The 10,970-nt window shown below is 55.8% G+C and overlaps 1 protein-coding gene across 2 annotated transcripts; it reads left to right on the forward strand.

Annotated features, from left to right (window-relative positions):
• The first annotated feature begins 654 nt into the window (after positions 1 to 654).
• On the forward strand, positions 655 to 10,242 carry LOC103299745 (holocytochrome c-type synthase). 2 transcript variants are annotated; one of them, XM_054720317.1, is made up of 7 exons: positions 655 to 801; positions 1,578 to 1,720; positions 3,525 to 3,673; positions 5,362 to 5,510; positions 5,775 to 5,894; positions 7,715 to 7,801; positions 9,088 to 10,242. In XM_054720317.1, the coding sequence occupies exons 2-7, from the start codon at positions 1,609 to 1,611 to the stop codon at positions 9,284 to 9,286; spliced, it is 816 nt and encodes a 271-aa protein (XP_054576292.1). In that variant the 5' UTR covers positions 655 to 801; positions 1,578 to 1,608; the 3' UTR covers positions 9,287 to 10,242. The 2 variants fall into 2 exon arrangements, with proteins under 2 accessions (XP_054576292.1, XP_054576294.1); XM_054720319.1 differs by lacking the exon at positions 7,715 to 7,801.
• The last annotated feature ends 728 nt before the right edge of the window (positions 10,243 to 10,970 follow it).

Raw genomic sequence — 10,970 nt, forward strand, 5'->3', positions numbered from 1 at the left:
CCAAGTGCTTCTTATTACCGCCTTAAGGGGCCAGGTGAAATTGCCTTACTTGGAAAGTAGCGAGGAATAGTATTTTGAGACCCAACCAACCATCACGTGACATCATTGCTCTGTGATTCCTGTGAGTGCCACGCGTAGCTCATGCCACCAGGGTTTGTTGCCCGCATCCCTGCTGGGAAAAGAAACACACTCAATTTCTGGGAGAGGTAAGTGAAAATACAGACCTTCCAGTCCGCACACCCAGTGCAGAAGGCCTGGGGAAGGGGGGGGGGTCTTGTTTGGTTCATCTTGGGGTCTCCAGGGTCCGCCACCGCTCTGGACACCTGCTGAGGCTCCTGGAGTCACCACTGTGATTAAAACCGGCGACAGACAACTTAAGAAGAAGGACATTTTAAAACGCACTCCTGCAAAGCACCCCCTGGCCGCTTCAAGCATCCATCTGCCCTGGAGAGCCTTGCTCTAGGGAAGTCCCTGGCCCCGCCCCCGCGGGAAAGGTGCCTGGCCGGGGGGCGGGGCCAGAGTGCAGCGCACGCGCTGATAAGCCGAGGCGGGCGGGGGCGGGGCCCGCTCCTTCGTGATTGACGGGAGCTCTTTCTTTCCAGCAGGCGCTGGGCCGCCCACACACCCGGAAGTCCCGCCTTCGGAAGAGGAAATCGCGCCGGGCGCGGGTGCCAGCGGTGACCGAGGCGACAGCGGTGACCGAGCGAGGGGAAGGCGGCAGGGGCAGGTCGGAGCCGCTCCGGGCCGGAGTTGGGAGCCAGAGGCGGGTCCGGCGCCCGGAGCAGCCCGGGCGGGAGGCAGGTGCGGAGCGGCGGGCTCGCGGAGGCCCGCGGGGTGCGGGGGCTGGAGCTGGAGCCGGTGGGACGCGTGGGGACCGTGCGAGGAAGACACTCCGCACCGTGCCCTCTGCCGTCCTTTCCTTCCTTGAATCCCTTTTCTGCGCCGTACTTTTCCCACACCCACAAACGCTCGCTGAACCCCGGGGCGGGGTCTCGTCTGGCCTGAGTAAACCTCCCCTCTCCCACCCGATCACCAGTAAACCTCCCCTCTCCCACCCGATCACCACCAGTAAACCTCCCCTCTCCCACCCGATCACCACCAGTAAACCTCCCCTCTCCCACCCGATCACCAGTAAACCTCCCCTCTCCCGCCTGATCACCACCAGTAAACCTCCCCTCTCCCACCCGATCACCACCAGTAAACCTCCCCTCTCCCACCCGATCACCACCAGTATATCTCCTCTCTCCTGTCGGATCACCGGCCAAAGACCCTCTACCTCGGCCTAAACCCCTGGCTGTGCCATGGTTTCTCAGGGACCTCCTCACCTCATCCCCCCCCCCCCAAATCCGCCCACCGTTGGAAAGGTTTCCCCAAAAGCTCGTATACGTATCACAACTAGTATTGCCCAAAGCAGGTAATACATTAAAGCTGTGGTGGAAGTGGGTGCCCTGCCCCGCAGATGTCCGGAAGGATGGCAAGGGTGAAGAACAAGTTGGCCAGATGAAGAATTCCCAGGGAGTAGTTGGAACCCGGACATCAGCATTAATCTCTCTTTGCTTTGGCTTGTGTGAATTTAGGCTTGTTTGGATTCGGCACTGCGGTTCCACCATGGGTTCCTCGTCATCCACCCCGGCTGTTGCAGTTCAGACCGCAAACGCTTCCGCTCACCAGACTGCATCCCCGCCTTCAGGGTGTCCAATGCACGAAGGGAAAATGAAAGGTAATCGATCGTTTGTCTAGAAAGTAAGAACAGAAGGGAATCCTCAAAAGGATTTTCGGGAAGAGGCAGTACAGCGTGTGCTAGTCAGGCTCCCTGGGCTGGGCCCTTACGTTGCTACTTACAAGTCACGTGACTGTAGACAAGGTACTTCTCAACGCACCTGTCAGATGAAGCTATAATACGCTTCACAGGGTTATTATGACAATTAATTGAGATAATGAATGACAGTGTAGTGTTCATCCCACACATCAGCCCCAATGCCCCCCGTTTGTGTGTGTCTATATCCGTGGTTCTCAACTTGGGTGGGCGGTGAATCCCTCTCACCCCAGGGGACATTTGCCTGGAGACATTTTTGCCTGTCACAGCTGTGAGGAGCGGTACACACATCTAGTGAGTAGACGCCGGGAGTTCTGCTAAACAACCTACAGGGCACAGGACAGCTCCTCAGCAAAGACTCGCCTGGCCCCAAATGTCAAGAGGGCTGTGCTTGAGAAACCTCGGTCTAGATCTAGCTGTCCTGATTAACCAAGACAACTTTAGCCCGGCCGGTGTGGCTCAGTGGTTGAGTGTCAACCTATGAACCAGGAGGTCACCGTTAGATTCCCAGTCAGGGCACAGGCCCGGGTTCGAGCTCAATCCCCAGTGTGGGGCGTGCAGGAGGCAACCTGTTAATGATTCTCTCTCATCATTGATGTCTCTCCCTCTCCCTCTTTCTTTCTCCCTTTCCCTTCATCTCTGAAATCAATAAAAGCGTATTTTAAAAAAAAGACAACTTCACTCCTGCATCCTCTGTAAAAATAAGTCATCACCTGATGGCTTGTTGTTCATTCTTCAGGTGCAAGCGAAGAAGCTTTCATTTTGAACTGATGCACGTGTGCTTTAGGTGGTTTGTGTAAAGCAGGGCCTGGACCAGCCTGGTGGGTGCCTTCCTGCTTCAAGACAGGAGGGGAGGAGCCAGCAGGGTATGCTTACCGAGTGCTCACGGTTCATTCCCTTGGGCAGTCCGCGAGGATTCACTCACTGCCCACTCCGTGCCAAGCACTGGCGGGTTTCACTTGTTCTTGCACTGAGAGAACAGCAGTGCATAAAACAGACAAAAATCCTTTGCTTGATGGAGTTACATACCCATCCTCATAATCCTGCGTGGTGGGTTTTCTCCCTTTTTTATTTATTCGTTATAAAACATCTTTTTTTAAAAAATATATTTTATTGATTTTTTACAGAGAGGAAGGGAGAGGGATAGAGAGTTAGAAACATCGATGAGAGAGAAACATCGATTAGCTGCCTCCTGCGCATGCCCCGCTGGGAATGTGCCCACAACCAAGGTACATGCCCCTGACCGGAATCGAACCCGGGACCCCCCAGTCCGCAGGCCCATGCTCTATCCACTGAGCCAAACCAGTCAGGCTAAAACATATCTTTATTGATTTCAGAGAGGAAGGGAGAGGGAGAGAGAGAGAGAAACATCAATGATGAGAGAGAATCATGGATCGGCTGCCTCCTGCACGCCCCCAACTGGGGATCAAGCCCACAAAATGCACATGTGCCCTTCATGGGAATCAAACCTGGGACCCTCCAGTCCGCAGGCCCACACTCTAGCCACTGAGCCAAACCGGCGAGGGCTGGGGACAGTAAACTTTGAGAACCCTGTCCTGGCCTCCAGGATACCGGGAAGCCAGCTAGCTTAGCCATGGGCAGCTGTCAGCGGCCGCCACCTAGCTCTGTCTGTGGTCATCGCTGGTCAGAAAGTCGGCTCGGGAGGGCCCAGCCTTTGTGGTGACGCCGTCTTCATCCTTGATTTCAGGTTGCCCGGTGAGTGGAAAGCCGACTGACCCCGCCTGCGAGAGCAAAGCCAGCTCTGCGCCTGCGCACCAAGACCGCGCCTACGAGTACGTGGAGTGCCCTGTTACGGGCGCTGCTGCGGAAAAGCAGAACCTAGATCCTTCCAATCTGGTAATCCGCACTCGGCTCCTTCCTCCGGGAACTTTTTGTAAATGTATTTTTATTGACTTCAGAGAGGAAGGGGGGGAGAGAGACATCAATGAGGAGAGAATCGTGGGTCGGCTGCCTCCGGCATGCCCCCCATGGGGATCCAGCCTGCCATCTGGGCATGTGCCCCAACCAGGAATTGAACCGTGACCTCCTGGTTCATAGGTCGACGCTCAACCCCTGAGCCACCCGGGTCGGGCCTTTTCCTTTCTCTGTTTTTCCACCTTTGGTTTGAAACACACTGTGCTGGAAACAGGTGAGGTGCCCGCTGTGCTGCCAGCGCACCCAGCTCCTCTGCCATCCTTCTAACCAGGGGCCGTGTTGGGCCTTCATAGTTCCATGCACCTGCTGGAAAACCCTTCCCACTTTCTTTTTTTAAAAAAATATATCTTACTGATTTTTCACAGAGAGGAAGGGAGAGGGATAGAGAGTTAGAAACATGGATGAGAGAGAAACATCGATCAGCTGCCTCCTGCACACCCCCTACTGGGGATGTGCCTGCAACCAAGGTACATGCCCTTGACCGGAATCGAACCTGGGACCCTCCAGTCCGCAGACCGATGCTCTGTCCACTGAGCCACAGCCAGTGGTTCTCAACCTGGGGTGTCTCAGGGGACACTGGTTGTCACGACCGCGGAAGAGGGGTACTATGGATGGGGTTGAGGTCAGGGATGTTGCTAAAGATCCTACAGTGCTCAGAGCAGAGCCCGGCAACCAAGTGTTGTCCGGCCCCAAGCGGGGGTAGTAGCAAGATTGGGGAGCCCTGGCCCAGGCTAAGGGCTCGCCCGCGGTGTGGCCGCCGCTGTGTCTGGGAGGGAGCATCCTTCACCGCCCTCCGGTCTGCCGGTGCGGGGACGTCCCCACGCATCGGTGATGTACTCACCCCGAAGGCTGGCAGCAAAGCAAGATCCTGAAAGGCAAATGCTCTAACAGGAAGTGGTGCTGTGCATGGATCCGCTCACACTTCCTCAGAAGCATGAACACTCATGTTTGTTACGCCCGCCATACAGAAAGGTTTCCTGAAATGCCTACTGATCGTGGTATTTGTTGTTACTTTTTTTTTTTTTCCCGTTGATCCTCACATGAGGATATTTTTTTCATTCCTTTTCAGAGTGGAAGGGAGGGAGGGTGTGGAGGAAGGGCGGTTGGCATTGAACCTGAAATGAAGGTACATGCCATTGCGGGAATCAAACCCGTGACCCTTCAGTGCGTAGGCCGGTGCTGTAACCACTGAGCACACTGGCCAGGGCAGTTTTTACTTCTTTTTTTTTTTTAAAGAGGAAGGGAGAGGGATAGAAAGTTAGAAACATCGATCAGCTGCCTCCTGCACACCTCCCACTGGGGATGTGCCCGCAACCAAGGTACATGCCCTTGACCGGAATCGAACCTGGGACCTTTCAATCCACAGGCCAACGCTCTATCCACTGAGCCAAACCGGTTAGGGCTAGTTTTTACTTCTTAATCCCTGAAGAGAGAAAGACCAAGAACATACCCACAAGGTGTATTTGCCGTTTAGGAGAACTGGAGCAAGGGGAAGGGTCCGATAGGGCTGCGTGCAATGCGCGGCTTCCCAGGAAGTGGCTCATACGTGCTTGTTTCTCCCCTGTGTCATGTGTCCAACACGGACAAAAGACGCTGCTTGTTTTCTTCAGATGCCACCACCTAATCAGACCCCGGCCCCCGACCAGCCGTTTGCGCTCTCCACTGCGCGGGAGGAGTCCTCCATCCCGAGAGCAGATTCGGAGAAGAAGTGGGTTTACCCTTCCGAGCAGATGTTCTGGAACGCGATGCTCAAGAAGGGGTAAGCGAGGGAGCCTCGTCCTGAGGACAGAAACGCGCTTGTTACATGTATCTAAGCATAAATGCCGCAGAGGTTTTGAGCCTCCAAACGTACAGGACGTCTTTGTTTCAGAAGATAATTTGTGTAGAAGAATAACGTGCGGGCTTATCAGGAGATAGCGCCCGGCCCACGCCCCAGCCGGCATCCTCCGGCGAAGCAGACAGGGCGCGTGTGTCCGGACAGAGAGCGGGGCGCTGGTCCCATCTTGCCCACCTTCTCTCCCAGGTGGAAATGGAAGGAGGACGACATCAGTCAGAAGGACATGTACAACATCATCAGGATCCACAACCAGAACAACGAGCAGGCCTGGAAGGAGATTTTGAAGTGGGAAGCCCTCCACGCTGCGTAAGTATGTTTGAGATCTTCAAACACCCTCCCTGCCCTGGCCGGTGTGGCTCAGTGGGTAGAGCGTCGGCCTGCGGACCAAAGGGTCCCGGGTTCGATTCCGGTCAAGGGCATGTGCCTTGGTTGCGGGCACATCCCCGGTGGGGGGTGTGCAGGAGGCGGCTGATCGATGTTTCTCTCTCATCGATGTTTCTAACTCTCTATCCCTCTCTCTTCCTCTCTGTAAAAAATTCAATAAAATATATTTTAAAAAAATAAAATAAAAAACTCTCCCAGCCCTAGCCGGTTTGGCTCAGTGGGTAGAGCATCAGCCTGCGGACCAAAGGGTCCCGGGTTCGATTCTGGTCAAGGGCATGTTCCTCGGTTGCAGGCTCCTCCCTGGCCCGGGCCCTGGGCAGGACTCGTGCAGAATCGATGTCTCTCTGTCTCTCCCTCTCTCTTCCACTCTCCCTAGAAATCAATGGGAAAATATCCCCGGGTGAGGATTAACAAACAACAACAACAAATCCTTCCGGCTTCTTTCTTCCTTTGGGTCCAGGGTTTTAACGTTCATTCAGATGTTGTCATTTCAGGGAAACAGTTTGGGAAGCAGGCCTGCGCCAGTGACGTGGTGGGGCAGGCCCCCCTCCAGGCAACCGTGTAAATCCGTGGGTCCCGGTGCAGAAAGGGAGGAGTAGGGATGGCTGGTCTCTGCTCCCCGGTATCTGGGCCTCACCCGCCGTTGCTCAGTGGTCAGGGCTGGCATCCTCTGGATTCCATTTCCTTTTCTGGTGAAGGACACCGGCTGTCGGCCACGACCCCTGCCCACAGCCTCTGAACGTGGCCCCTTCGGCTTCCTCACGCTGGAGGCTGGGTTCCCAGAGCTGGAGTACAAAGCTGCATCTGCTTTGATGACCTAGCCTCGGAAGCCCCGGGCTGTCACCTGCCTGCCCAGGTTCCGGAGGGGGGGGGGGGGGCAGGGGTCAGAGACCCCCGCCTCTCCACGGGAGGAGTGTCAGTCCATTGAAAGCAGAGCATGTGGGACCCGGTGCATGATATTGCTCTCCGCCCCCAGGAGATGCTCACTCGGCAGCGCTCACTGAGTCCCCAGCAGGCCTAATGCCTCGAGATGCCTTAGAGCGCAGGCCTTGTTCTGGCGGAGCAGGCTGGCCGTGAGCTCAGCCAGTGCAGGGCTCCGACGGTCTGAGGTGATGCTGCCCCCCAACTCCCTGCGCCTGGGAGCAGGCCGCCTGGCACCCAGGAAATCCTCACCAGGGCTGTGCGGAGGTGGGCGGATTTTCTAGCCGGGACCTCGCCACCCATCCTGTGTGCGGTTGCTTCCTTAAGGAGCTGGTCCGACACCAATTACATAAATCCTAGGCGTTTATCCAGCATTTTCCTTCTTCATGAAGGCCGTTCATTGGTATCAAACCCCAAAAGAGTATAGGGCTTTGTTATGTTCGTCTGCAAAAATACCCCAGCTGCTCTATGCGAGAGAGAAGCGTGATGCCCAATGCTCCACCCTCCTTCGTCCCCCAAGAACAGGCCTGTGTCCCCACTCCACATGCAAAGGCCCTGGCCCCGGACTCCTGCGGGGCAGCTATTTGGAAGGAAGTGGAGGGAGGGGAACGTACCTGATCCGGAAATAGAGAGCAGCTTTTTTTTTTTTTTTTTTTAAGGAATAGGGATATTGGTTTGCATTTGGCAGTGACCTTTCTTTGTGATGGTGATACTGTGTAAAATGCAGTCAGAAAACTGTCTATCATTGAGGAAATGCAACATCATACTTTTCCAAGGAAAGAAGAACTTTCCATAGACTTGTCTTCTTTGGCGCTTTCTAGGGAGTGTCCTTGTGGGCCCTCGTTGGTGCGGTTCGGAGGAAAAGCCAAAGAGTACTCCCCACGCGCCAGAATCCGCTCCTGGATGGGGTGAGTGTGAGGGTCCCTTCTCCGTGGCCCCGAAACCAGGCGGTCAGAGAACTGTGGGGCCATCTTCCAAGATGTAGGCGATGTGCACGTGGGTTTCATCCTGCCCCGGAAGTGTGCGGGTGGGGGATCCGCTGGGGTTGCCGGGTGGCTCCCCATCTCACTGTCGCAGGATGGACCCCAGCTGTCCTCCGACTCCTCCTCGGGTCTCTGCGCTGGGCCTTCTCCCTTCTCTCCCGGCGTAGCCAGAGAGCCAAACCCCTCGCCCTGCTGGCTCTCTGTCCTGTGGGCCTTATTCCTTGGGGGGGGCACGGCACACTGGCCGGCCTTATTCCTGGGGGGGCACACTGGCTGGCCTTATTCCTGGGGGGGCACACTGGCCGGCCTTTTTCCTGGGGGGGCACACTGGCTGGCCTTATTCCTGGGGGGGCACACTGGCTGGCCTTTTTCCTGGGGGGGCACACTGGCCGGCCTTATTGCTGGGGGGGCACACTGGCCGGCCTTATTGCTGGGGGGGCACACTGGCCGGCCTTATTCCTGGGGGGGCACACTGGCTGGCCTTATTCCTGGGGGGGCACGGCACACTGGCTGGCCTTATTCCTGGGGGGGGCACACTGGCTGGCCTTATTCCTGGGGGGGCACACTGGCTGGCCTTATTCCTGGGGGGGCACACTGGCCTTTTTCCCTGGGGGGGCACACTGGCCGGCCTTATTCCTGGGGGGGCACACTGGCTGGCCTTATTCCTGGGGGGGCACACTGGCCTTTTTCCCTGGGGGGGCACACTGGCCGGCCTTATTCCTGGGGGGGCACACTGGCTGGCCTTATTCCTGGGGGGGCACACTGGCCTTTTTCCCTGGGGGGGCACACTGGCCGGCCTTATTCCTGGGGGGGCACACTGGCCGGCCTTATTCCTGGGGAGGCACACTGGCCGGCCTTATTCCTGGGGGGGCACACTGGCCGGCCTTATTCCTGGGGGGGCACACTGGCCGGCCTTATTCCTGGGGGGGCACACTGGCCGGCCTTTTTCCTGGGGGGGCATACTGGCTGGCCTTATTCGGGGGGGGGCACACTGGCCGGCCTTATTCCTGGGGGGCACACTGGCCGGCCTTATTCCTGGGGGGGCACACTGGCTGGCCTTTTTCCTGGGGGGGCACACTGGCCGGCCTTATTCCTGGGGGGGGGGCACACTGGCTGGCGTGTGAGCTGGGCCCGTTGCACATCCTCGGCATCCCCTCTGTTGGGCGGGCCCAGCGGGCCGGCTCAGGCTCACCAGCAGGCCTTCATTCCAGGTATGAGTTGCCTTTCGACAGGCACGACTGGATTGTCAACCGCTGTGGGACGGAAGTCAGATACGTCATCGACTACTACGACGGCGGCGAGGTCAACCAGGAGTACCAGTTCACCATCCTGGACGTGCGGCCCGCCTTCGACTCGCTGTCGGCCGTGTGGGACAGGATGAAGGTCGCCTGGTGGCGCTGGACCTCGTAGCCACCGCTGTGGTAGAGACAGGGAAATGCCCACTATTTTTTTTCCAGAAGGCCACATTAAACCCTTTTCCCTAAACCGAATCGCACTCATGATGTACTGGGAAGGTCGAGTGGGTCATGACCTTCAACTTCACTTGGCGAAGGGTAGCATGCCCGCGCTCTTTTGAGCTCTTTTCACCCCACCGTGGATGGCAGATCATGTCCGTTTCCTTCCCACAGCATAAGTGGGAAGCAGCCCCTTCGTCTTCCCTTTAACGGCAGCACTGCCTGTGTATTTAATCTAGAAAAGTCTGAACCGCCTCTTGAAAAGAACTCCCCTGAAAATACGAAGAGAGCCGCTCGTTTTCGTCCTGTTTCCTCCTGGCCACTTGAGCCCTGAAAACTTGCGTGGGAATGTGTGTTGCAGCCTTTTCATTTTCCTCTCCATCCGCGTTGTTCCGCTATGGAACTGCTCCCAACAGGCAGGGCTGTCTCACTGGCCCTGGTTTGGACATTTTGACAAGTTTTCCCACGCCTGTGCCCCATTCCTGCTGCCCAGAGCCTTCCCTGCAGTCGGCCTCGCCGAGCCTGGAAGGTCTGGCTGGAGGTGCAGTGTTAGCCACGATCCCTTTCTAACATGGCCCTGTCTTGTTGAGTGTTCAGGGAGCTCTACCATGGAAATTCTGGGTTCCAGCAACCCACATGCTGGTGGTTCCTCTTTGAGCAGCAGCATGCTACGAATGCCTGTTGGGTTGGGTTGGGTTTTGAGTTGATAATATTAAGTCCTTGCATTTCTCCTAAATACCGGATTGTTCAATTAGTAGAAGGAATTAGCAGACTGGAGTGATCAATTTGCCATGAATGTCTTTGTGCTGACAGCTTTGTGTGGGGTTTTTCCAAATCTAACAACCTTAAGCTCTTCGACGTTTCAGAATATTTGTATATTTTAAAATCAAATAAAGCTGATAGTGAACAGGTTTCCAAATTTCTTAGGAGTAACTGTACACTTTAACAGTCATGTCTTCTAACCTTTATGGAAGCGATGCCGCGGTCACCCTGCCAGAGGCAGCCACCTTCTCATCCGCTCATGACATCCTCACAGCCACACCTCCGAGGTCCCGCGGGCCTGGTCCCCACCACTGCAATAGCCGAGTATCCCAAAGTGATAGGGAGAGGGTCTTGCTGTCAATTTGTAAAAAAGTGCAACACCTGTGGAGCGCAATGAAGCAAATGGCGATACAACGAGGTACGCCTGTACTAAGGAAAAGAATCACTGTTGGCATTTTTATAAGTACAGGATAAGGCATTAGAGACAACTTGTAACTAGAAACAAACTTGAGCCTTAGGCAGGCACCCCTTTTACAGGGCAACTGCATTTCTTGAGAAAAACCTCAAACTGTCAAGCAAACCTGATAAGATGAGCGGTTTCTACCCCCACCGCTCCTGGGAAAACAGCCTACCAGCGTTTCACAGCTGCTTGGGTCTAGATTACACGTGAGCATATTCAGGGATCAAGACTTCTCTGATCCCGTAGGAGGTCTCATTTATAACTTCAAGTTCATTTTGGACATTCCCCAGGGCTGAAACGAAGCCTGTTGTCTATGGAAATGGCACTATTCGGAGTCATCCAACTAGTGTACGTTGGGCAAAGTATTAACAAACGGGGTGGGGGGGTTTGAACTGGAATTGTATATAGGTGACCCCCC

The sequence above is a fragment of the Eptesicus fuscus genome, chromosome 1 (assembly GCF_027574615.1).
Source record: "Eptesicus fuscus isolate TK198812 chromosome 1, DD_ASM_mEF_20220401, whole genome shotgun sequence".
Lineage (NCBI taxonomy): Eukaryota > Metazoa > Chordata > Mammalia > Chiroptera > Vespertilionidae > Eptesicus > Eptesicus fuscus.